Here is a 27336-nt window from a genome sequence, read left to right on the forward strand (position 1 = left end):
TTTGCTGGTGTCTGCTCACATTTGGACGGGGAAAACTGATGTTGGAGCTAACGAGACCTAAAAATTCCCGTGGACATTGTGTTTCCTGGCATCTCTCTTAGTACCACTGTTAGCCAGGCTCTTTTCCACGTGCCAGGATGGTTCTGCTGTTGTTACCCTGGGCAGCTGGCTGCAAACTGGCTATGGTCCAGTGTTGCTCTGCCTGCCCAACACCTAAATGGTCACACTGGAAAGAAACCAACCAGCCCAGCACCAGGCCAGCACACACAAAGAGGCAGTTGTAGCCAACTGGCCATAAGAGCAAAGAAATCATGAAAAGAGATGAAGAAAAGGCAACAAGGCAGCAGACTCCACAGGGAACAGTGTCTGAGGCCCTGGGCCTGCTGGACAGACACTGGGTTTCTTGATGCTCCTGGACAAAACAATGAGCAGGGCTCAGTGTAGTACTGCGAGCAGCTCCATGCACTCCTGCTCTACCATCCATGCTAATAATCTTCCTTTTGCCCCCCTGCTTGCTTGACATGCTGCCTGGAAAGCAGGACAGCCACACTCCAGCAGGGCTGGATGCAAGCCCATATCGTGGCACAGGCAAGCTGCCGCCTGCACATCTGAGCTGGCTCTCCCACGCATCTTCCCCAGCACAACTCCAGCTGCTTAAAGCAAGCAGAGATTCACAAAGCACACAGCTTCACACTAGCTCTTGCACATGGATGTGTATTTTAATAAAAATAATTCTGTCAATATACAGCAGAACGTTGATTTCTTTACCATATTTCCAGTAAATTTTAATATACTCAGTTCTCAGTCAAAATCCACCCTCCCCCCCCTTTTGAAGTTTTCATGCGAAGCATTGGATAACTTAATTCACAAATACTAAGCTTAGACTGAACTAATGTGCACAATCTGTGTAATGTCCATTTAGCCAATGTTGTACCAAAGAGGAGAAACCCTCCTTGAAAGGCGATGAAAAGTCTGGAGCGGCAGAGGGAGAACTGCTCTGTCACAGCAGAACTGTGGCCATTTGTTCAGAGCTGACTGGAAACCTGAAAAGACCTCACACCCCATGCTCCAGCTGAGCGTTTCATACCTGAGTTTTGAGCAACCAGCAGAAGAGAGTTAACTGCACTGCAGGCAGGTCCTTGGGTTTGCGTGCAAGAGCTTCAAGTGCCAGCGGTCACCTCCCCTGTCTGGAGAGCCATGAAGAGCATGCACAGATAGGACTCAGAGAGAAATCCCAATCAAATGCCTGAGCAGAGTCCTTAGTCTGAAAGAGATGCGATGTTCCTATTTTTAAAAAACTCTGAAAAATCATCATTATCCCCAGAGCTGCTGCTGCTGCTTCTCCTTCTCAGAAGCAGTCTTTGAGAAGCCCAGCCCACAAAAGCCCCTTTGCCTCTTCCTGGTTGCAGCTAAAGCCCTCCCAGGGCAAGGGATCTGTATTTTAGAGCATGTGCCCAGACACATGTGAAGTGACCAGAGAAAAGGTGTCTCCCAGCCAGGGAGGTTTGCATGGCCACACCAGGAATGCTTCTGCAGTGATGGAAGTGTAAATCCCATAACGGACTCTGCTTGAGGTTAGCAGGAGGCAGTTACATCCACCTCTTGGAAATAAAACAGTTGGCAGGAAACTAAGGTGCATGTGTGTGTTCTTCAAGCCTGGATGTACTCCTGGCTTGCTGGGCTCTGCTGCAGCTAAAGGCGGCAGGCTCTAAGCTCTGTTCACGGGATGGAGGGAGAGGGACAGACACACCATGTTCACTCATCCATCATCCTCCATCTCTTGTTGCAGGGCAGGATGGTGGAGCACAGCTAGTGCTTCTTCTGGAAGAGGACTGAAGGCTCTCAACTGCTCCCTTTTCCTCCCCAAGACTGTTTTTAAAAAGCCCCAACACTTCCTCCAGCTCTTTGTCCTACCACAGCAGATGGGACATTGCTTACTCACAGCTTTTGGCTCAAAGTAAGAGCTGCTGGAATGCATTTTCTCTCTGCCACTCATTCTTCTGGGGCTGCAGTAGGGTCCCAGCAGCACACAGCACATGTCCTCCCACTATCCCTCAGCAGAAACATCTAGGGATAGAAGCGTACAGCTGGAGTCCCACCACCACCTTCCTACCTGCTCCCATCAGGATCCACTACTTCGGTTGCTCTAAGACAGGCTGCACGGTTTTAAGGAAGATGCCATTTCTGTGAAGGGGACACCAGGGCAGACCAGAGCCACCTTTTCTGGAATGTATTCTTTACCTTTCCCTATGCAAGGGCCCAACAATGCTGGGCAGTCTGTCCAGGCATCCTGCATACATGTGACTACACTGGAAAATAAAGGTGTGATCAGCTCCACATGTACTTGCTGCACCGCAGGACTGAAGCGTGATGGACCTCTCTGCCTGCTGACCTGCAGGCAGTTGAAGACTGCATGTTGCTGCTTCAGTTGAAAGAACTTCTTGATGCTGTTCTGTGCAATGTGTAACTTCACGGCATTTATGCACTGCTATATACCCTGGGTATCATGGTTAGCTTTCTCAATCAACTGCATGATGGCAGAGGGAACTCTGAAACTCCCATTTAGGCAACGTGCCGCATGAGTATTAAGAAAAACAGCTAACAAAGCACAGTAGCACCACAGCAATCCAACAAGGTTTGCTCTGCTGGGCAAAGACACAGTTCATTATGCCTGAAGCCTAAGGAGGAAAATGATAAATTTACTACCCAGAGCTAGTTAAACCAGTCTAGCTGTTCTAGTTATTCAAGAGAGTCTCAAGAACAAAGCTATTTAAAGAAAGGTAATGATGCCTTAATAAGACTAAGTGATAAATAAGGACATAGCTTGAGGACAAGTGGAGATGTGGCTGTAAAGAACCAGAAGGAACTGGAATAAGCAGGCAAATGGGGAAAACCTAGGTGTACACAACCACAATAAGGCAGATACTCCCAAAGGGGCCAATTCTTCATGCCAGGCACAACTGCATCGCCTGGTGTCCAAATCAGGTCAGCAGCAGTACAGAGATCACTAAGACAAGATCAGCACTTCTGGGCAACAGGAAGATAGAAATGGAAATAGGCTACAGCCCCAAATAACCACACATCATCCGTGTATCTGCAAGGAACCAGCTAGTGTTCTGGTAGACATGGGGGGATGGAGGGGAGCAAGAGGAGCCACTGGATGGCCATCTCCCACTAGCTGGATGCTACTTACCCAGTGCTGTTCATTCCCGAAGTCCCTCTCCATTTTGCTGGCCACATGCAAAGGCTCAGTTTCTAACCAGATTCCCAAAGAATGGCAGAAGTGCTGCAGCCAGCCCAGCTCCAGGCTGATGGGCTCCTGCACAATGATGAAAAGGAGAGGTGCTCTTGTGGGATCATCGCACATAGGTCTGTCCCTTTAAGCTGGTGCCACAGAACAAGCCCAGAAAAGCAGCTGGAACAAACGGAAGCATTTGCTCTATCCTCTAAGAACGTGCTGGTGGCACGAGCCACAGAGATGACCCTGGTGTCAGAGCAGCTCTAGAACAGTACCAAACACTGCAGATAACCACTTCTGGTGTTTACAATGGTGGGAGAACACTGGTGTTGTGGGAGGCAAAGGAGCAAGAAGGGAGACCTAGTAGTAATAATAATTTTTCCCAAAACATGCTGGCTCTGAGAACATATTGAAGGTTGCATGGGAAATAAGACTGCTGCCCTTCAAGCATACAGGAGAGCCTGATTCAGAGTACACTGAACCCTGTAAGTCTTGAAACACCTTTTGCTACACACTTGCTAGGAAAGGACCACAGCATAGCAAAGAGGAACTATCTGCAATGCTGAGTCCAGTACAAGAGTCAACAGTCCACAAACTGGAATGAATCCAGCAGAGGCCACTAAGGTGGTCAGGGGCTGGAGTGCAAGATGTATGAGGAGAGGCAGAGAGAACAGGGCTTGTTCAACCCAGAGAAGAGAAGGGGGGATCTAACTGCATATTCCACTTACCTAAAAGCAGAGGGAGGGTTAAAGCAGATGAAGCCAGACTGTTCTCAGAGGTGCCAATGAAAGAACAGGAGGCCATGGGCATAGTTTGCAACCGGGAAAATTCTGATTGGATAAGAGGAAAAAATTGTTCCCTATGACAGTGGTAACACTGGGACAGGGCTCAGAGAGGTGGTGGCATCTCCATCTTTGAGATTTTCCAGACTCAACTGGACAAGCCCTGCACAACCCAGTCTAGCTTTGAAGCTAGGACCCTGCTCTGAGCAGATGGTTGGACTGGAGACCTCCAGAGGTCCCTTCCAACTAAATCTTTTAAGATTTAGTGAAGTATCATCCTTGGGGGACTTTCACAGAAGCTAGCAGGTCCCTATGGAGAAGGACAACAGTTGCTTCTGTTGCAGGATAAACACAGTTGCTGACCAGCAGCAATGAAAGGGATAGCTAGCTCTTGGGGCTCCAAGATGGAGGTCATGTGCTTCAACACCCTTGTATAACAACATTTATCAATACCAGCAGCTTAAGGAAGAGTGCAGATCCTGGAGAGAAGTTTTCAGACTTCATCCAATGGAGAAAGAGAGGCCCTTCAAGCAAAACTGATGCTTTTTCTCACCTGTACTCACTGCTCCTGAAGGATAAAATTCGCTCCTGGTAACCTCGAAGGAACAACAACAGACCAGGTCCTCCTTCCTTTTGGACACTGCCAAAACAGTCACCTCCCACACACTAAACCTGACAAGAGCTGCCCCATGCAGTCTTCTGCCTCACTTCTGCCACTTCCCATGGCACAAGGCACCACACAGAGCACCAGCTCCTCTAGCCCCACACCCAACTGATCTACACAGGCCCCTTTGCATCTAAAACACATTCAGTGTGGTGGTCAGCAATGCTGAAATGTCACCAAGAGTACTCACTCCATTTTAAGGGGTTTCAAGTGAAGCTCCTCAGCAGACCAAGTCAGTCAGCTGTGGGTGACAGTCGCTTGCACCATTATGCGTGCCTGGACATTCAGGACTTCTTGCCTGCAGATTAGCCAGCAGGCAGCCAGAGTGCAACAGCTGCCAAGGGCCATTCCTTACGCAGTGAAGGCAACAGCGGAAGAAGCAGCACCATTTTTGCTGTTCAGGCATATACTGCTGAAACACAGCCAGGAAGCTGAAGAGCATTCTGGCATGGCATTGCAAGTTCTACATTCTCCCAAGCTGCTTTCACCACATCCCTTCCTATTACTTTCCCGGTCTCTAGTGCAACAGGTACAATCCTCTCACTCTGCTCCTCAGTCCACATCTGCAGCTTCCTTGCTATTCCAGTTCTGGACAACCTCTGCCAATATTGCTCAATGCTTTCCTTTTCTGGGTCCCAGAAACACTTATCCCAGCTATTCCAATGCCTCCAATTCCTGAACCAATCCCTCATCCCACTCGAAAGTTCTCCAAAATGTTACTGTTCGTGTGGCTGCTCTCATTCACTGCTTGAAGGAACAATGCAAAGCCTTGTCCATACGGAGAAAAACCTGGTGATGTAATTCAGCTCCACAAAGCTGCCTCTGCAGAACCACTGAAGGACACTAACTAAGGCTTTAGGTCTGGAGTTCCCAATATACCATTCTCAAAGGGCCACTTAACAGTTAGGGTATGGGGCTGCAGAACAGAGCTCATGATATGCCAGGCTACAGATGACCACCCTTGAAAGCAGGTTTCCACCAGGTCCCTGTGACATCTTACCCTTCTGAAAGGCTGTCACTGCTACACAAAGCTCGAGGAAAGCAGGTGTAGTGGCAGGTGTCCAGAGTATACATCTGGGGGTTCTTGGCATTCTGTAGATTATAGCTCTGTAGCGATGACTCTGGACTCATCAGATGACAGCTGAGATCCTCTGAATGTGCAGACGATTACTCAGTCATGGCAGAGCTAGAAGATGTTTAGCTGTTACAGCTGTAGCAACTGGTTTGTTCTGGTAAGGACAGCCACAATTAGAAAGCCTCTTTTGGGACTGCATGACTAAAAAGGTTTCCTGGACTGTGAGTAGTCTGTGGCTGTTTTTTGGAAAACCCTCTTCTAGGATCTGAAACCAGCACAGCAGAACAACTTATGTGTCAGCCTCATGTGATGAAAGTCCCATATCCAAGACCACCAGCATTATATGCAGGGTCATAGCTGAGACCCTGTATCCCTCCACCACAAAAAGGGAAGCCAGCAGTTTCTACCAAAGACTATACAAACATGTACGTGGCTTTACCAAAGGGCTGTTAGAAGAAGTGATACTGTGAGGGGCTGCTCAGATAAAGCAGAGTCTCAGCCAGGCTGTTCTTAAGGCCTCTCTCATTTATTCATCTGCTTCTGAGCAAATCATGAGGCACTTGAAATAACAAACCCAAAATCAATTTTATAAAAGGAATTCTTTAACTGCATGAAGCCTCTGGTTAGGTCATGCTCATATTCAAAATTAAAGACCTTAATTCAGTTTAGTTTTGTTCATTTTTAAAGTGACTGCAACAAATCAAATTAAGTCTCAGCTGACATTGTAGTCAAACATAAAACACAAAAACCATCAAGCAGCAGCCAGGGACACTCAAGGACCACCAGGCTTTGAAAAATAATCTGGGAAGAACCAAGTGCAAAATCTCATCCAGGAATCAATGACAGGTTCAAGTCTATGCCTGCACATCCATGCCCACTGCAAACACATTTATCTTCCCCACACTGACTTACAAACACAGTAAAAAGCAGGAATATTTGTCAGGATCTAAGCACAACAACCAGAAACGACTAGTGAAGCTGCAAGAACACTTGAAATCAAAGAACAAACAAGGGGTACAGAACAGTGATGTCACAGCAGAAAAGCCTTGGCACTTCCCAAAAACCAGAATCAGGACTCCAGGTACAAGAGCCTGCGAGAAGCCCACAGTATTAATGTGTGTTGACTGCAGTACTCAGGCCAGTTAGGAAGCCAGTCAAGTAAGAAAGGAAAAACAAACCAACCTAGAGCTCTTGCTTTGAGTACAAGAAGTGAAGAGCATCACTGCTGTTTAGTTTAGAGGGATCTGCTGCCACTAAGTGGTGCATACTGTTAGTGGAAGAAAGTGATGCAGCCCTGCTAAGTGCAATCATTAAGATTGTGGCCTCTCAGCACTAACCTCAACACAACATCAAGATAGTGTTCCACCACAGCAACAGTCTCCACGAAAAGCCAGAGAGATCATCCCTTCACACGTTTCTTGGCACAAGAATAACCAGGTATCTAGGAGCATCTCCTGGTTCTTTGTAGCAAAGGGGAAACCAAAATGAAAACAATTGCTCTAAGACAGTCAGCACTGCTTTTCTGAGAGACCAAGGGGGCATAAGTATATGACACAGAACAGACTTGGCTTCAAGGAAGCACAAATTATCACAGAGTAGGAGCAAAAAAACCCCAAGGAAAACTCAAAAGAGATAAAGATGGTGTTGCTACAAAGATGAAAGAGAGATTTGACTGCAGGCAGACAGGAGCAAGTTAATGATGACCAACAGCACAGGAAGTAGCAAAATGTGAAAGGCAAAAGTCAGATACTAGAGCATTTCCAACCTAAGTACCCATAATCAGCCCATTAGTGTGCTCTAAGTCTTGTGCTGCGAAACACAGAGCTTACAGCAAGAATTCCCACCAGGGAAAGTTTACACACTGCCTCAGTTTCAGCAACAGCACTGGGAACACTATGGGAACTGGTTATACATTAGGCAGCAGTGATAGGCCCAGCAATAGAGGCTCCAGAAAGGATGCCTCTCCATCAAGTTAAAGTGCCTGTGCAGTTGTACCAAGATAAGGACTCCAGGTTTGGGTAACATCCGTCACTGGGCCAACTAGCAGAGTTGAAAATAAATAGAGGATCTTTCAGGCACATAAGCTCATCCCCAAAACTGAAACAAAAGCAGCAGATTGCAAGGTTAAATTCTGCTTAGTGTCATCCTCTACTTCTATCTGTGCCTAGAAGAAGGGTTTTGGTACTCAGAGTTGCATTCGTTTTTTTCAACTATACTAGCTGGTCTAATTAAAACATATCCTCCATTTACAAACCTCATGATCCCTGCTTCCTTAGACCATTCTGGCTCCAGCACTGCCTCTACACATTGTATACCTTCACCAAAAGGTAGCAACAGGCATTTCCCACCACCTCCAACACCATCCGCACATTCACAGCCATTTGCCTCCAGCACTGTCACAAACAGTCCACTTCTGCAGTGCAGGAGACAACTGCCCCCCTACTTTGCCTTTATTTCAAAACTTACGTTCCAGCTGCAAATGAAGTCTGCAAATGCAGAATATCTTTAAAGTTCTGGGCTACTGCAGAGAGGTATCCTGAAGCCTCCCCACACAGCTACAGCTCTTTGTTCCCACTGCTCATCGCACTTATCACAGAGAGGTATGGGACAAGCCACACATCACCAAGCTCATTTGCTGCTTGGAGCCTTAGCAGAGGCTAATCTTCATTTTGAGGGCAAACCTCAGTACAATCTTTTTGCTTTATTTCCAAAAAATAAAGTCAAGAACAGCAGTAAAAAGACATGTTAGGTCTGAGCTCCCCTGGATCCTCCTCATAGCTACAGATGTAAAATTCCTTTGGTGCAGGAGTATGATTCCTCCTGTGCAGCCACACCCATTCTTAAGTCTCATAATGGTACATGCTGCAGGATGAGAAGTGTACAGTCCTGATACACAGCCTTACCAGTTTCAAGTACACTTATAAGCAGATGGTTTGAGTACAAAAAGCTTAGCAGCACTTTAGTGAGTCCCTGGGCCTGATACATTCAACAGCAATGATGCATTAGTCTGTTGTACTTTGAGGTTACCCACCCACCCACACTTGCCGGTCACTTTTGGACTTGAAACTGAAACCATTACCTTAAGAATCCTTACAAAAACATTGCTGCTCCCTCCTGAATGGATCAGACCGTATGAAGCTAGTACTTACCCTCACCCACAGCCTGACCTTGGCATTTGCGACCTGCAAGGAAGAGCACAGTTCAGACTAGCCTTTTCAAGAGACTTCTATAATTTAGAGGTGCTCATTTAGGTCAGTGTTACATGGGGAACCAGCAAATACTATTATTGAGTCCTAGTGAGAGAGCCCTCCTACATAGAGGAGAAGGGTATTTGTGGCTTAACACAAAAACTGACAGCCCAGTCTGGCAGCACCCATGAATATTTCTTACAGGGTAACATGACCTGCTCCTACTAATACAGTGGCAGATGATCTTCAGTTAGTCAGTCCTGTCTTCCAGCTGCTGCGAGAGCTTGATCTATCTCCTTTTCAGGGCATGAGATGCTTTTAGTGTAGCCATTAACAAGGACTACATAGGCAATGTGAAGACTTCTCCTCTTCCCACTCACAAACACAAGGTTTGAGAGCCCAGTGCTCTTAGCGAGGCATGTACCATGAAAGACCAAGCTCCTCCAATTCCCATCATTAGCACATGACAGGACACAACTCACCAGGTCTCCCAGGGTGACGTATGATGTGTATGGCTGGAACCGGGGCTGTGGGCAATAAATACATCAATGACCTTGTGGAGGTGGAAGAGACCTTTTTAATAAACAGGAATCAAATAAAAAAAAAATCCCTCTGATCTGCCACTGTGAGAAGAGTTCAGGCAACTAGTACAGAAGATGATGCTGTATGTGCACAGATGGAGGGAGGAGGGAAGAAAAGAACAAGCTGTCACCAGCTTGACGAGCTTCCTCAGTAAATCAGCAGAAACCAGCTCAGCAAAACTCTTTAGATAAAATACTGGTAGATCCATCATAAACAACTCAAATCAAAATAAAGAGAAATCCCTACGTCGGAAGGCGCTATATTAGAATAACCAGCGAAATACTGAATGCTGCTGGAGCCGCAGCAATAGCACGGAGACAGATAAAATCTGCCAGTCACTCCTGGGGTCAGGAATGGCCATGTAGTGAGGAAATAACTCAATCCTTTCACAGGCAGTGTGTGTGTGTGTGTGCACATGTGTGCGTGCTGGAGGGGGTGTTGGTGGCAGGGAGGTCAGGCTATAGACGAGATGGTGTTGTAGTGGCAGCAACGGAGGGTGAAGGGCAGCACTCAGGGATGTCAATTCCATCTTGCTCTGGTGGCTAGTGCAAATAGTCGTCTACTCTGGCAAAGGAGCAGGAGCCCAGGCCCACACGAGCCATGAGCCGCAAGCACTCCGAGGCCTGGCCCAGGGCAAGCATCAGCGGGGGCTGCTTTGGCAGGTTCTGAGATTCTGTGGGGGCAAAAAAAGAGATCTGTTTAGAAGAGGCACCTTGGCTGCATGGTTGCTCATTAGCACACAGGTTCCTCTATGTCCCACATGGGCACTAAGCAGAGCATCCCTCACAGGATGCACTGCTTCTGGAAGAAAGTCATTCCTGAGTAAGATTGGCTCACACTGCTGCTCCTCCACAAACCCCACACAGGGTTGCCCACCCAGGACATGTCCCACCTGGGGCCACAGCTCAACAGGGCCTTTGGAAAGAGTTGCTGTGGAGGCCAGAACAAGAAAAAAGGCAAGGCAGCTCCTCTGCCTCAGTGTCTGAGAGAAAATCCTCCAAGTCTGAGAGTAGAGCATGGAGGAGGAAGTAAAGACAGGAGAAATTGGCCCCAAGTACTGAGGAAAAGGGTGCCTCTCCCTCTCGCACTTGCGCAGGTCTAGGCCATAGTCCAAGACCCAGAAAACTCACTGGTCACAGCTTCTTTTCAACTTCATGTTTTCTTCATATAGAGGGGGAATCCTCAGTTGAGCTAGTCAAGGCACCTTTCCTGTGACCTGTGTGACGAAGCACGTCCAGACACCACGTCCAGCCACCAGCCACCCTGCAGGACACCTGGCCATGCTGACCGTCAGGGAAAGGGACACTCCTCCCCAGATCGTATCATTTCTGCTCCTTTACTCATACAGAGCATGAGTCTTCACAGGTTTGCTCATCAAACTGTTCCTTCCCCCAGAGGACAATCTCTAATTCTCCTTCTTACACACTCAATATGAGGCACACAAACCCACGAAGAAAGATGTCATTCAAACATGGGTTTCTGAGACAGAGAAGCTGTCAAGTGGAGAGTGTATGGCCAGCCATGGATGGATTGAGCTAAACAGAGCTGGGGAATGTCCTGTGAAGTCACATGAGCAATGACATGATACGGGCAGGGTCTGAGGACAGGATCTAGGGGCCCGGCTAGAAAGAAACAATCCCTTTCTTGTAGCCTGGTGGCAGGTCATAATCTTATGATTAATACACTCATATTTCCACCAGCGGATTTTCTATAGCTGAAGATGGCAGGAGGGTCAGCAATGACATAGCAGCTCACTGATCGCAAGAATAAGACTTCTATTGGGGAAAGCTGCTGCTTTTAGTACACCAGGCTCAAAGTAGGAGAGTAATGACAAGAGTTGTTTGGTCAAGCAGCATGTTTGTCTAAGGAAAATGGAAGAGCAGGCATAAACAGCCAACTCTGACAATACAGAGGAGGGCAAAAGATTGCTCAAACCTGGATCCAACCATGGTCCATCTAGCTACACAAAGAACAAAGCTCATCAGAAAAAGAGGAGCTATCTCATTAGCTGAAGAAAACCACACTAAACACAGATTTCCACACAGAGCAGGGTCCTCTCAACACAGTTAAGACCAAAAGGGAAAGAGCAACATGGCTGGACCATCAACACAGCGCTGGTTCCAACATGGTACACCAGTAGCAAGGCTCTCTGGGCTCCAACAGGCATACCACATGATGGGAATATGCAGAGACTATGCTCGAAGGGAAGACAGACCCTACACAACACTTAATTCTGCATGTTCAGAAAGAGCTCAAAGTAACTGGAATTCACGGCCTTCTCTGCTTTAGGGCCAACACTACAGAAACCTGCTTCACTTACAAGCTGCTGCAGTGGAGCAACTGCATTCCTTACCAGAGAGCAGGAAGATGCCAGGACAGATCTCTCCCAACCCAAGCAACCTGGAAAGGGGCCTTGTTGATGCCAGCAAACTGATTCAGCTGGATTCAAAGCAAAAAGGAAGAGGAACAGAAAATGCATTGGGGAGATCTAGGCTTCTTCAGCAAACAGAGGATGAAACTGCTGAGGACAATCCTTGGAAGCAGCACTGAGGAAGACCCAAGGAAGGGAGCCAAAAGTAGATCAGATCAGGAGCATCCATTCTCTACAGGCTTCCCTCCAGCCTCTCTTCTCCTACATCACTGCCCTCCTGGCTGTTTCAGTCCCCAACAATTGAAAGAGAGGCAAAAGCTAAAGACAAATATTTCCAAAGTTTTTATAATACTCAAAGGCATGCCTGCCACAGGACAGCTTCTGAGAGCAGGTATGTCCAGTGGGTAGCACTCACATAGAAGCCAGATCTTACCCAATATAGCACTATTAAGAGCAGCACACACGGGTTCCCTCTGGATTGGGTCCAGCTGTTGACCAACAGGGCAGTTCCAAGGGTCAGAATAAGCTAACAAGCTAAATGCATCCTGTGAGAGAGAACAGAAAGGCACAGTAAGGTCACACATGATGGCAAACATGCAGAAAAAACACCAGGTCTGTCAGCTGGGGCACCTCCTGCAATCACCAAGGTGACAGGTGCCTACCTCCTGAAAAGAAATGGCCCTTTTCTTCTTGGCAGCAAGGGACCACACTGGGCCATCAAGAGAGTGGATTAAAGAGGGTGCCCTCTCCACCTGGCAGGGGAGCCAGAACGGGAAAGCAGGTAGAGTTTCACCTGGAGAGAAGAAGAGCATGCAGTTGCCCCAGAAAGGCAGGCAGGTACTGCACTTTCTCTCTCCTGCACTGAGAACTGGGTCTAGATGCTTCATGTTGACTCAGTTTTGACCTCTGATTCCCACACAGGCTCCTTCTTCCTCTCCAGGTGCAGAAGTGGAGGCCACCTAGAGCTCTGCAAGGGAAGCCACAACTCCAGTCCTGGCCCAGAGAACTGCTGTCATGCAGCATACAGCTCAGACTTACCTGAAGCATCTTTTTGTGCATTGTATTCTTCCCATATTCTCTGCAAAGCTGCTCGCTCAGCGTCTGCAGCTCCCGTCCAAACTGGATCATTCGTTCCGTGGCAGCATGGTTCCCTCCACAGAGCTGCCTCTGAGGGCAGTTGTCTTCTAGAGGAAAGACAGTAGAGAATTGTCTCTCGTTCCCCACCATTGCTCACACTGTGTCATGCTGCCCTGTTCTTAGGCATGAATTCCTCCCCCTTCAGGAGCAGATAGATGCTCCTTGGTCTAAATTTATGCAAGTGGAAGCTTTTTTTGAGTCATGCACCACAAGAGCCAGTAGGTTTTTTTTTATGGCATCTCTTTGGTACAGGGTAAAACTTGAACTCAGTTTGTTTAATGCTCAAGGACTGTCTACAAATCAAGTTGTCTGATAAAATTATGGAAGCTTGCTATTGTGGCTCTGTTACCCTTACATGTCTGTAATACAGCACACACAACACCGAAATCCCTGGTCTAACAAACCCTGGACTCAGAAAACTTTCAATCCTAGATACCAACAACACCAGCTTCCCAGTATCGGGTGACCGCAGGACCCACTGGAAGTGGAGGAATTCCCAGTTTCAGAGGGAGTGCAGCTGAGGCATCCTCTCCCTCCCAGCTAAAGCACTCACAAGCAGGACAGTTGTAGCTGACTGTGAATGGACCATACTGTGTTGTGGACATTTTGCAACTGGGAATCAGACAGCCTTTCATAGCCTAATTCTTCTCCTCAGCTGGCAGAACTGCCAAGACTGCTTTGGGCTGGAATTCATGACCAGCACTAAACAAACCTTTGACTCCTGTCGCTTTCCCTGTTCCACAATATCACCAGAACTTCTCTGAGACTACAAAAAGACAAATCTAGTTTTAATTCCAAGACAGATTCATGTTCCCTGTGAATTAGAGATCTTGAGAACTTCATTCACCAGGGCTGGGAAAGAGACTGAAAGGGCATGTCTCTTTCCCACAATCCAATCACATCTTTAATTCTTGATACCAGCTCTTTCTATTACCCTCTATCCCTTCAACTTTCTGTGCAACTGGGCAATAGAGATCCTGCCTGTCAGGCCCTACCCATGCTGGATTCATCCGTCTGCAGGATCTCTTCATGTTTGTAGGTGCCATTCATTATCCTAGTGGATGAGTTTTCCAGGACTCCATTGGGGTAATGCTCAGCCTCCATTTCCATCTCACTGTCACTGAGGTAAAAGAAGGAAAGAAAGGCCAGATGACTAAATTAGAAAGGGAAGAAATGAAGAGCTCAGATGACAAATGATGCCCAGCAACAGCCAGTAAACCAGATTAGGTGCCAGTTAGATTACAGAGAACAAGATAGTCTAACTCAGTGTAGCAAAAATTGTTGCAGACTTCAGGAGGCAACTTATGAAACAAGCTTCTATTCTGAAAGTGCCTGTCATAATGACAGATGCAGAGTGCTTATAAACTTTCATTTCAGGAAGCAGTCATCTCTGGAGCAGTGAACAGCAGCCAGACAACAGATAACATACTAAACAAACAGGGGGAAAATCTTGGCTGAAGATACCATGATAAACCATCAACCCTTACAAAAACTGCAACACAGAACACACAAGGACTCTAGGTTTAAATGTTCAAGACAGTAATCTGCATGAGATTGCTGATTAACTCAGAAAACTGAAATGATGAGATAACCTTGACGTGACTTGGGTACAACATTTCAAAAACACTCAGCATAAATCCAGCATTACCAAATGATTCTGGAAGGTGGTTGGTTGAGCCCAAACAAGTGTTTCTCACTCAGTTACATGCAGTATGCCTCTTGGGAGGTCAGGATAGAGACTAGAAACTCTCCTGCAAACTGTTCAGCACAGTACACAAAGGATAAATGCCAGCTGCAATTAGCAAGAGATCCTACTAATTACAAAGATTTCCTCTGCTCCAGTTGGCCCCCAGACAGCTCTGCAACAGCAACCTGGAAAGGGAGCCCAAAGGGAGCTCAGTTTTCACCACTGCTCCATATACTCCACACTCAGTAGATGCAGCAGTAATTATCCTCTGCTCTCCTTGGACTGCCTATGGCTTGTTGGAGAAGAGAGGCTTTCTAAGTCTGATCTGCTGTCACAAGTATGAAACAAATTACCATTGGTCCAGAAGCTCACCTCAAAGGAATTGAGCAACAAGTAGAGGTAGTCCAGGAAAAACACTCAGGAGGACAACTTTCAAACCCAATAATCATTTGGGCAGCTCCTTCACCTTCTAAAGGGCATGTGAGCTACACATCAGCAGTAATCCACCAGCTGTTGCAGCAGCAACAGAAACAGGCTCAACAGGAGACCTCCTGGGCAAACTATCATGTGGGGCACTGATGGCATCAGTTCAATATGACAGCTTGGTGTTTGAACCAAGACCATCCTATTATTCCTCATGAGATGAGCCTCCACAGCCCAAGCCAGAACAGGGAACAGAGACAGACTTGTCTCTGCTTGGAGTAGTGACCTTGTAGCTATGACGAGTTACTCTGTTGTTCAGAAAAGCAGGACATGCCCTGCTGGCTCTTCAAAAAGCAGACTGAGTTGTCTCCCACCATCTCACCCACCTCAGGCATCGACAAGGAAAATAAAAAAAATACCTGGTTTCTTGGTTAGTCGTACTACTGTGCTGCTGAGATTTGGTAGAATCTGTAGAATTGGATTCAGAGTAGTTCACAGATGAGGGGGAAGAGGAAGAGGAAGATGAAGACGACGAACTCAGTGCTGGGTATTTACTACGGCTCTGTTTGCTTTTTGTGGACATGACTCCATTGCTACAGGTTGGACTATCTGCTCCTAAAAGCCAAGAAGGAAGGGAAAAATGAGACCAGACTGACTATATCACTCTACTGTGAAGTCAGCAATTTAGCAAGAGAAGACAGCCCCAAAGGAAGGAAGCAAAGTAAGACTGCAAATCTTAAATTATGATTCACCCTTACTAAATTTAATGGGACTTACAGAAAACACATATTAATATGGAAAGAAACCCATAGTGCACCAGCAACATCTGAGCTTAAGTAAGCATCAGAAATTGTCTGTAGATAAGAGATCAGCAGAACCAGCTCAGACAAACAGAGAAATCATTGCCGAAATATGAAGTGTGAATCTCATGTTTACAAACTCTTTTCTTCTCTCATAAACCCACGTTTTCCTCCATACAATGAAACTACAAAAGGAGAATACTGGGCCCCAAGAAGGACACTAAAGCAGAAGAACTTCCCAGGCCTTCCACAACTTACCTTACATTAGGGATACACTTGATTTACACAACATTCAGCAGTTAACAACAATTCTTTTAAAATCACAAGCTGACCCTCTTCGTTCAGGAGTAACAGATATCACTGAAAGGAGAGTCAGTCTTGAAATCTGATTTGATCCCATGTGCAAAATGTATCTATCAAGCTGTGGAACTCCCTGCCACAGGACACAAAATTAACTTTTGGTAGTTACTGCAAGTTTTGTATGGATTCAAAAATGACTAGCTAAATTTACATGGGCTATTAAATACCAAGACAACTGCAAATCACTAGGAGCTCAAAGAATATTTTGGAAAAAACATCACTAATGGCTTGCCCTGTTCCTTAGACAACCAATACTGAGTACAGGATACCAGACTAAATGATCCAACCTGGCACAGCTGTTCCTCCAGGACTGATAGTTTTAGATTCAAATTCATCAGCTGATCCCACAGTTATATTTATAGCTCAGGAATTTATTAATATTTTTAGCACTGTAAAACACACAACACATTCATACAACACAGGCCATTTTGTATATTTTAATGACAGAAGAAAACATGTAGCAGATTGTGCACAACAGCCCTGTTTAATCTTTGAAGCATTGACTGAAGAAAATATCACTATTTTGAAAGCACAAAGTTCTGACAGAGAGAGCTGTGGAAGTCTGTGTCCAGTTTATGAAGACAAACATACATGAATGCTGCCTTGCCTTTGCAGCTATTTTTAGGTAGGCATTTCTCAGTTGAAAACATATATTATCAAGAGGTTCTACAGACAGTTGCAGCTAGCACCATCTACGGACATTCTGACTACCTAGTCAAAGAAACGTAGCCATGGTTTCTGCAACATGATATAGGAAAATAAAGATACTGGCTTGGGAAGGTGACAGCTTGGAGGTACTCCAGTAATCATCTTCCTTTCCCTTAAATGTTTGTGTAGTTTGCATATCCAGAGCTTTTCACACACAGCAGCAGAAGTACAAGAAGAAAACATGCTCAGAAGACTGCAAGTAGCTAAAGGCTCAGTGAAGCCACTCAAAGTGTTTTCAGGGGCTCCCCAGGTCAGACTCCTTGGCCCACTCTGTCTTCAAAGCTTTAATCAGCAATTACCTAGGGAACATACTTTGCGTCTCCTTGTTCACCTTGCTCTTTCCACTTCAAATCCTAAAGTTTTATTCCCCAAATTGCAAAGAGTTGGTGTTTCAGAGATGGGTTTTGCAGGTACAGAACTGTTCCCTTTTCACATGTTCAGAGCTTGTAAGATATGGCCCATGGGAGAAGGAGCTCTCATGCAAAACATCCCCCTCACATTTTTGCTAAGTGGGCCAGAACAGTGCATCTTTTGTTCAGACTGAGGAGGTGGTGGCAGTTCTGCAGACTGAGGGCCCCTACAGAAAAGTAATTCTCTCTTGCAGACCTCAAGGTACAGGAGATAGGCTTCTTTTTCCAGGCCTCTGATTACAGTTTGGTCTGTGAAACACTGAGTCACATGATGGCTGAACTAGAAGACGGCCTTTAGAAGCTTCTTTATTCTGAAAAAAAATCTGCTCTGCAGACAATTGGCTGTGGAAAGTAACTAATGCAAGACCAATTCCGTAACAGTGTAGACACACCTATGATAACAGTACATCTAAGCTGGTAATCAGAAAGGTAAGGAGCATTTCACAGCATAATGCACAAAAAGTAGCAGGTGATGTATACAGCAGCCTACCTTTAACATTTGCTCCTCTCACCAGGAGATAGAGGAAAAACACTTACCAGTACTATGAACATGTGAGTTGTTTGATCCATGTCTAGGACTTAAACTGGGGGACCCGGGGTAACTGTCCTGGGATCTGGGGCTGCGGGCACTGAAACAACGTACTTCACTGTCTGTCCCATTCACCATCTCCACAAACTGCCGACACCTGATTTCATAGGAAGGAAGAAAGGAAAAAGGGAGCGTGACAGCCAGGATGTTCTGCATTGATGTTTCCTTAGTTATTGCTTGCAGAAGTCGTATACACTGGATAGGAGTTAAATTTCTCGGCCTTGGAAAATGCCTTTGTATTGTGAGTGCTCTGACAACGCTGCAGTAGGAAGGAGTTCAGATATTCCCACTTAGATGCTAATGAATGCTGACACCCATACAGGGAACGACATGCAGCAACATCTTTTCAACCCCATGCTTACAGTAAATAGGTGAGTACTACGTGAGTAACTGAGTGTTCAATATCAGCAAAGACAGAGATCAGGACAGCGAATACATTTTGGGATCAACAGGGTGAGTGATGCAAGAACCATCTGTCATAATATTAGGGGTGAAACACTTCACAGATTCAGAACACAACACATTTTTTGCATGGTAAGACTGTCCCAAGGCTTCAATAATATTTCTGCAGTTAACCAAATGCTCCCAAGTCTCTACTGCTCCAAACCCAAGAGAATTCATGTGATGGTGAGCTGGGAGATGGGACTCATGATGGAGTGTGGAGTTTTCCTTGTCCCCAAAAGAAAGTTTATTTCCACTGTGCTAATAAGAAACTGCTCCTTCACAGTGTGCTTTCATCCCCACTGCCTTTGTAGGTACTCCAAAATTACACTGTGTTTTTTTTTTTCTGGGAGAAGATACTAAATCTGCCAACACAATAGTTCCCCCACTATCCCATCAACCTAGAAATGCTGATGGCCAATGGAAAATAGGGAGGAGTAAAAAACATAATATCCACAGTGACAGGACAGTGAAGGCAGGTTCCATTTAGCTTTATTGGGAACTGAGGTATACTCTGCCCTTACCCTGGCTCAGGAGGCTGGGAAGAGCCATTCTGTGGCTGGGAGAACTGGGACACACAAGCTGTTTTTCCCTTTAGTCTCTATTGCATATAGCCCTTTTCCATAAATTTGTCTTTCTAGGAACCTCCCCAGTGACCATCACATGCTCCAGTGTTGCAAGGTCTCCACAGGACAAACAAAGGCCATCTGTGAAGGTGCTTCTAAGCAGTCAGCAGGGCTAAAATTTCACCCACCTCTGCCTGACTCATGAGGCAAAGCTATACTGCGTCTAAGCAGTGCCAAAAGCGCTATGCCTACATTGCTACAAGCTCTGTGCCAGGGAGTGAACCTGTGTCCTCTCCCACCTGCTTCCAAAGGGATCTCAAACAGCTTAAATTCAGACCATGGTTTGCAACCTGACTGGATGGCTGGGCAGCCTCTTACTCGTCTCCTCCAACTCCACATTTCAGCATAGGGAGTATAAGGCTATTCATACTTACTTTAACATGAAGAGCAGGTTGGGATTATGTTCTAGCAGGCCAGGATAGAGTTGTTGGGTGGTTTCTATAGCCTCTCCCACTCTGCCGGCTAATACTAGCTTCTGTATTCCTGAAAGCAAAAGGAAAGCTATTGACACACAAGACAGACCAACAAGAACAGCCAGAGCAGTTACAGAAAGAAGTTCCCACACAGCTCCCTGCTTACACCTTGCCAAGGGCTACGGAGAACTGAGTGACCTCCACATTTTGTTGACTATGGATTAAGAGGAGGGAAAACCTGTGAAAATGAGGGAGAATCTGTTAGTACTCTTATTGGATCTGGGGGCTTAAACCACAGCATGGGACTGCTTCCCCACTCTCCCTATCTCCAAGTAAAATTTAATTTTACCATCAAAACTGGGCTTCTGTAATTCCCATTGTGTTCCAACAGAAATAACTTGACCTGGCCAACAATGAAGATGTGGCACCTGTAAGCAAACTCCAGGAATCAGGTATTGGCTCAGTGAGAAACAGCTCAACAAGCTGTACATTTCTGGGAGATGCAGGGAGATAAGGCAGAAGCCATATAGCATCCTGTGCATTCATGTCCCAAGTGCATTCCTTTGATGGGACAGAAGACACACAAGTGCAAGACATGCAGTCACTGATCCCACCCCAGGGAAGCTGCTAATCTGCAAAGATTCACAGTTTATTGTTTTCTAAATGTAGTTAAATTAAAAATGTATTGCATTTCCCTTTCTGTTTATTTCAGGACTTCTTAAAAAAGCAGAGAGAAAGTTACAAATCCCCTGTGAACTGTTTTGCAAGCAGAGGCACAAGTAACAACAGGCTGCAACTTTCAAAGGTAGCGCAAACCATGATAAGTTGAAAACAGAGACCAGTAGACCTCATTACCAATCCCCAGTAACAATCTGAAATTACATGTCTTGGCTCCCATTTCTCAAGTTCTATTTGTTTGTTATCACCTCTTAAAGCTAAAATCAAAGATATGGCTCTTACACCAATGTGTATCGCATAGTATCCTTCATTCCATTCTCTGTTTCTTCTATTTAGTTAGGCATCAGTTTTCATGTCTTACTACTTTCGACAGCTCTCTTCTTTGCCTTGGTTGGCAACTTTCACAGATGTCTCTGCCTTTTATATTTTCCCTTCTGTTTTGCCATCTGTTTTCCTTTGCCCATTTCTCTCCATTTCCCTGTACTTTTATAACACCTTTTATTTAAAAGTCAAAAACTCAGAGATCTATCTTCACAGAATCACAGAATGGTTGAGGTTGGAAGGGACCTCTGGAGATCATCTAAGTTCAACTCCCCTGCTCAAGCAGGGTCACCTAGAGCACATTGCACAGGATCACGTCTAGGCAGGTTTTGAATATCTCCAGAGAAGGAGACTTCACAACCTCTCTGGGCAACCTCTTCCAGTCCTCTGTCACCCTCACAGTGAAGAAGTTTTTCCTCATATTCAGATGGAACTTCCTGTGTTTCAGGTTGTGCCCGTTGCCTCATGTCCTGTCGCTGGGCACCACTGAAAAGAGCCTGGTTCCATCCTCTTGACACCCTCCCTTCAGATATTTGTACACATTGATAAGATCCCCTCTCAGCCTTCTCTTCTCTAGGCTAAACAGGCCCAGCTCTCTCAACCTTTCCTCATAGGAGAGATGCTCCAGTCCCCTAATCATCTTTGTAGCCCTCCGCTGGACTCTCTCCAGTAGTACCACATCCCTCTTGTACTGGGGAGCCCAGAACTGGACACAGGACTCCAGATGTGGCCTCACCAGGGCTGAGGAGAGGGGGACAATCACCTCCCTCCACCTGCTGGCAACACTCTTCCTGATGCACCCCAGGATACCATTGGCCTTCTTGGCCACAAGGGCACCTTGCTGCCTCATGCTGAACTTGGTGTCCACCAGCACTCCCAGGTCCTTCTCTGCAGAGCTGCTTTCCAGCAGGTCAACCCCCAACCTGTACTGGTGCATGGGGTTATTCCTCCCTAGGTGCAGGACCTTGCACTCGCCTTTGTTGAACTTCATGAGGTTCCTCTCCGCCCACCTCTCCAGCCTGTCCAGGTCTCTCTGAATGGCAGCACAGCCTCTGGTGTATCGGCCACTCCTCCCAGTTTTGTATCGTCAGCAAACTTGCTGCGGGTGCATCGTCCCTTCATCCAGGTCATTGATGAAGAAGTTGAAAAAGGCTGGACCCAGTACTGACCCCTGGGGGACACCGCTAGCTACAGGCCTCCAACTAGACTCTGCGCCACTCATTGCAACCCTTTGAGCTCTGCCATTCAGCCACTTCTCAATCCACCTCACTGGCCACTCATCTAGCCCGCGATCATCTTACTTCCCTCCTGCCTGCCTTGTCTCCTGTCCTCAGACAAACAAGATTGCATTGTCTCACATGCTTCCTATAGGGCCTTGCCAATAAAGCCCACTTCAGTAAGAACACTGGTTGGGGTCAGGGCTGCATAATGCATGACCTGGAAAGCATAAAGCCCATCAACACCAACCATGCAATGGCACTAATAGGCAGCAGCTACAAGTTATTTTGGGTACTAAGCACAGGATTCTTTAAACCTGAATGCTGGCTGAGCCCATGTAATGTATGTAGCGACAGCTACAAAGGGACATGATACACCCAATACAAAACAACCACATGAGAAACTTTTCACAAAGGGAAGAGAAATGCATGGAGCAGGACACAGCCTGCATTCAACGGCCAGGAGAATGCAGAAAACACACCAATATTCTGTGACTCTGCAGTTTAAGCCCATGAATAGAACGGGTTAAAAAAAAAAAAAAAGCACAGCACAAGAAAGCTGCAAGTCTTATTCTGGGGGAACCAAGAGCATTTACAGCCCTATAAACTGAGAGAAAAATCGCTTTTGAGGAAATAGCAGTACTCTGAAACACACTGAATGTGTTTCATCAGTTGATTCCATCAACTAGTGTGAGCTAAGCACTTTTGGTTATGAATTTGCACAACTCTCAATATGCAAAAAATTTACCTGAAGACAAAATGCGCAAAGCAAGTGGAAGACTCATTAACTCTGAGGGTTGTAGTGAAAATAGGCTGATATATTTGGATCTCTACAGTTATGCTAATGAAACTGTCCCTACTGCCAAAGATTGAACCAAAGAATCCAAATCCATAAGAATCTCTGGTGCACAGTAACATCAGTTCAGTTAAAGCCAAAGGTAACCAGTTCTATTCATCAGTTTGGCACTCCCTCCAAGAAAACACCTGCCCTGGTACCAGGTGTTTACCCTGAAGTGTGAAACTCCTGGACTCAAAGCTGAGGGGCACCATACCTCTTCCAGTTAGGGCAGGGGATATTCAGGTATTCATTTTCAACAGAACTGAGAAAAAATAACCAAGCTGATCAGACAGCTTAGTCTCCTCACATTGCCAGGCATGCAGGTCATTTCTCAGAGCAGATAAGGAAAAGAAACAAAGAGCAGCTCTTCAGGCAAAGGCAGAGAGGGCAGAGAAGACACAGTGATGATGATAAAAATGCTCAGAGGAGCGGTCCTCAAGCTCTATTGACCCACAGGCAACAACACTAAGTCAGAAGTGTGCCGTGGGCAGCTTCATACTTTACTCCTCTCCCAGTCACAGCTTTAACTTCTAGATCTCCTGTGGTTACAGCACTGCAGAGTCCTGAAGATAATGTGCAGCCAGCATGCCACACTTTGGGAACAGCTGCCCAAGAGACTTACTTTGTCTATTCTTTATTGAGGTCTGCTCTTCCTGGATTGTGGTGTCTGTTACTCTGGCAAAGGCAGCTGCCGTTGAACAGTACCCATGATGAACCAAATAGGAAGAAACCATACTAGAAAATAAGAAAATATGAACAGAAGAACAGACATTGGTAAAACACGGTAACCAGACTGGAGAAAAAAACACCAATATGATAAAAGTTGCAATTTCAGTGACCAAACTCTGCTTGGTTAGGACATAATCAGGGTTCTACTTCAGGGTCCAGACAGTGCTAATTTACAAGATGGGCAACTGAGGAGGATAAGCAAAAAAAAAAAAAATCCCCATAACATACAATACATAGACAACACAGACAGTATTTATTTAATTACTGCTGCCGAAGAGTTATTTGGAAGAGATCTGCACTGTGTTACTGCCAGCAACCTGTTAGCAACACAGATACAGCCACCTCCTCCTATACAAACAGGAAATCCAAAACTCAGAGAGGTTCACAGTTTTCAGATAGGTCTGAAAAAAGTTTTCTGGTCCTGAATTTCTGTTATCACTTGTTTTGTCAGCAATTATTTAATTGGTAATTGAATCTCCTTATGAATTCTACACATTCAGAGACACTTTCATCTGCTCATTTACAAGGAGAGGACTGTTAGCATTGCTTTTACAAACATGAACACATTTTTAAGTTGTGTTTCCATAAAATGTTAAGTGGGGGAAAAAAGGAAAAAGTACTATCAATGTCAGAAAACTAACATAATAAAATGTCTTTCTGAACAGCCAATTTCTGAAGTATTTAGTTCTGTGCCTTCTGAGGATATGTCAGGTAAATATTAATGCTAACTGGGTTTCAATGAAACCTGAAATCCCAGCATTTCAAAGCTTCTAGTGATGAATCCCAAAATAGGCTTCTAACAATGAAGCTGGTATTCATTTAATCCAGTCAGGATTCCAAAGGACTCCAAAAACATGTTAAGCTTGGTCATTTCCGTACAGAAAAGAAGTATTTTAGGAGTTTGCAATAACTTCCAGGTGTCTAACACTAAGCAGGTTTCTAATTTTTAAAACTTGCCCAGGAATCACTGCAGAATTGCTTCTGATCACCGTCTGTACAAGACATGCCCTTTGCATGTCTTCTTGTTCCAAGATGCATGCACAAACAGATGTAGCACAGTTTAAACAGGCTTAATAGAACACGTCTCACTGTCAAGCACAGCAACCAGGTGGCCCTGGTTCAGCTAGGCTGAAATGCTGAGCATACTGATCCAGGTTGGCAGGAACTGGCAGGAAAGGCCAACACGCATTTCAGTTTAACTCAGTAGCCAGAGTCAGAGACTCACTGCCGCATGGATTTAAACGCTCTACAAAGCCATGTGAAAACCGAGTTCCTCCCTGTGCTCCTTCTGTCCCTGGTATCACAGAAAAAGCCTCTGCGTTGGTACAGAGCAGTGTAATAAGCTGGTCACTAATAGTCAAGACTTTCAGCAATGACTTATCAGTTGGATTAGTCAACTACTTACTATAACAGAATGCTGTATACTCTCTATTCAATAGCATTTTTGCATCTGAGGATACCTCTCCTGAAGTTCTGGGGGAACATTATTGCTCTCCAATGTGGGCTACATGACATGTTCATGCAGACAACAAAACCTTCCAGAATCCCACATTCTCCTGTGATTTGTCTTTGGTCCCAGACAGTTAAACCTATCAATGACCAAAGAAATAGCTTTTATCATATGGGAGCCATGCTTGGAATATCCTGAGAGCAGAAGTGCCCAAATCACAGCAGCACCTATCTGTGCGCTGCATCTAGTGGTGCTTCTTTCAGCTGGAGTGGTCATGGTGGTGATAGAGGCCCATACTGTCTGTGGCTTTTCTTTTACAAAGCAAAATTGACTGCATACTTCTCTGTATAAATTAGGTACAGCTCTCCTCCTTCTGGCACACAATCATTTAGACTCTCAAATGAACAATGCTGAATCCTCCTGCATTACCAGAAATAGGGCTCCACGCAGTTCCTTCTCCCACAATCAACCCTACTAGCTGATCTCAAGTTTCAGACGACTCCTATTTGGATTCTTCATGGCAAGACCTAAAAAGATTAGAGATCCTACAAGACTATAACAACACACAAAGAAAACTAGTTGCCCATTTGTCTCCTTTTCAAGGTTTCAAGCACTTATTCAGCCTCTCTTGTGATGGCGTATCTAGGAGCACAATACAGATCAAAAATTCTGCTACACTAATTCTTCTTCCTCTATCCTCCAGAGAGGCACTCCCTATAGCAAGTTTTTCCTACAGACAGCTTCTCTAAGATTAAGCTTTTCAGGATTTGTCAGGGAGGAAAATCTTTGAAGGGAAGGTGAGTCTGGTCATGATGCTTAATTTCAGGGTTACAGAACAAGATGCAACCAATCCTACCAAAGCCGCAAGAAAGACAATATTGGCCCAAGAGCTCTTAAGATGAAACAGCTGGACTGCTAACATGGGGTATAAGCCCCATGTTAAAACTGCTTAAAACTGCCTAGGAAGAGGAGGAAGATGTAAAATGTGATGCTGATTTTTAAAAAGAATCCCAAAGGAGATACGAAGAGCTCTAGATCAGTGACCACAGCAACTCCACCAGGCACATCAGGAGAAACAATTCTGAAGAAAACAACGAGCAAACACAGGGATAAACTGGTCCTATTGCAGCCGAGGGTGAATTCTTGAAGGGAATCAGGAAACAGGTAGAACACAGATCTGGCTGGTGCAGACTACTTGGCTGTCCAAAGGTATTTCACAGAATCCTTCAGCAAAGGCTCTCAAAGAAACTATGCTACCATGTGATAAGAGAGAAGGTCCTAACACAGCTAAATATTCAGTTAAATAATAGAATGACAAAAAATGGTCAGTTTTACCAGGGGAAGGAAAACACTGGAGGAACACAGGAACCTGTGCTATTGACATATTCATAAAACAAAGCTAGACGGACTAGTGCTCTGACCCAGTACAGGTGGTTTTGTTCCAAAATGAAGGATGCGTACTTTTTTCTGAATTAGATGTCTTTTGTGCCCTAAGAACTTAGCGTTTAAGTGTTTCCTTTCAAATGAAGCTCTTCACTGTTTGTTTGTTTTGTTTTTTTTTTTTTTTGGGGGGGGGGAGGACTGGGAGAGAGGGGGAACTGCTAAGCAAGATTTCCAAAAGCGGATCCTTAAGTCTTTCCACAGCCTGTCAAGATGTTTTACAGAGAGTGAAAGGACCTCATACAGACAACAATTCAGTATGTCAGAACACTAAGACTCTAAGCACATCCATGCTGAGTCAGACCAAACATCCAGTTAGCCCAGTATCTTGTAACCATCCAACTGGCAAAAGCAAATGCCTAGAATAAAATAAAGGAACAAAGGCATGTATGAAATGATACTTCTCCACAAAAACCTTCCAGCTTCCCTGATTTGCCAGGGACTTTTTGTCCTAGAGGTGGTGTCTCTAGACATGGCAGCCCCTGATAGATTTTTCTTTTACTAATCTGTCCAGTCACTTTTTGAATTTGTGTAGCTTTCACAGTATTCTGTGGCAGAGAATCTTGCAGCTTTAAGTAATTGCTATATGAAAAAAAAAAATCCTTTCACTTATTCCGAACTTGCCACCTTGTTAACTTCATTTGATGCCCTTTAGTCCTTGCACTAGGAAAAACAGTATGGTTCCTTTGTCACCTTCTCCAGGTTATTCAAGATTTTTGACAGACTTCTGAATTACCCCTCAAAACCATCTCCTTCCAATGTTGAGGGACAGTATACTTGTCCTTTGCCTAATAGCCATTCCATACCTTTGCAAATCCTGTTTTTTTCCATGCTTTTTTCATTTCTACTAGATACTTTTGGAGATTAAAGAACCAAAACATCACACAGTATTCAAGTTAAGGGTATCCCACAGATTCACACAGTTACAAGATGGTTTTTGTCCTTTATTTTTCCCCTAATAAATCCTAGCATTCCATTTTTTCTGCTTGCTACCAAAAAATGAGCTGATATTTGAGTGCAATGATTCTTCATAACCCAAAGATCTCACTCCTGAAGGGTCATAAGTCAGTTCAAAACCCATCATCAGTCTATCTATAAAGTTACAACATATTCCACCCACATGCACTGATCTCCTTTCATCTGTGCTGAATCTCATCTACCATCTCACT

The 27336-nt window shown here is 45.3% G+C and overlaps 1 protein-coding gene across 9 annotated transcripts in view; it reads right to left on the bottom strand.

Annotated features, from left to right (window-relative positions):
• Positions 1 to 698: 698 nt before the first annotated feature.
• RANBP10 (RAN binding protein 10) overlaps positions 699 to 27336 on the bottom strand; it is a 93156-nt gene continuing 66518 nt past the window's right edge. The window contains exons 7-16 of one of the 9 annotated variants that reach the window (XR_003256586.1): positions 23171 to 23283; positions 19456 to 19564; positions 17963 to 18111; positions 15567 to 15762; positions 14033 to 14157; positions 12939 to 13084; positions 12334 to 12445; positions 9430 to 10202; positions 8909 to 8941; positions 699 to 6024 (exon numbers count right to left, since the gene is read on the bottom strand). Coding sequence is in view for 2 of the 9 variants with exons in the window: in XM_026085404.1 (XP_025941189.1) it covers positions 10072 to 10202; positions 12334 to 12445; positions 12939 to 13084; positions 14033 to 14157; positions 15567 to 15762; positions 17963 to 18111; positions 19456 to 19564; positions 23171 to 23283 (1081 nt within the window). In the remaining 7 variants the exon portion in view is untranslated. Of the gene's footprint in view, positions 10203 to 12333; positions 12446 to 12938; positions 13085 to 14032; positions 14158 to 15566; positions 15763 to 17962; positions 18112 to 19455; positions 19565 to 23170; positions 23284 to 27336 lie in introns of all 9 variants that reach the window. The other 8 variants (XR_003256582.1, XR_003256585.1, XR_003256583.1 and 5 more) reach the window with 8 other exon arrangements.

The sequence above is a fragment of the Apteryx rowi genome, unplaced genomic scaffold, assembly GCF_003343035.1.
Source record: "Apteryx rowi isolate R43461 unplaced genomic scaffold, aptRow1 scaffold_668, whole genome shotgun sequence".
NCBI classification, from domain to species: Eukaryota; Metazoa; Chordata; class Aves; order Apterygiformes; family Apterygidae; genus Apteryx; species Apteryx rowi.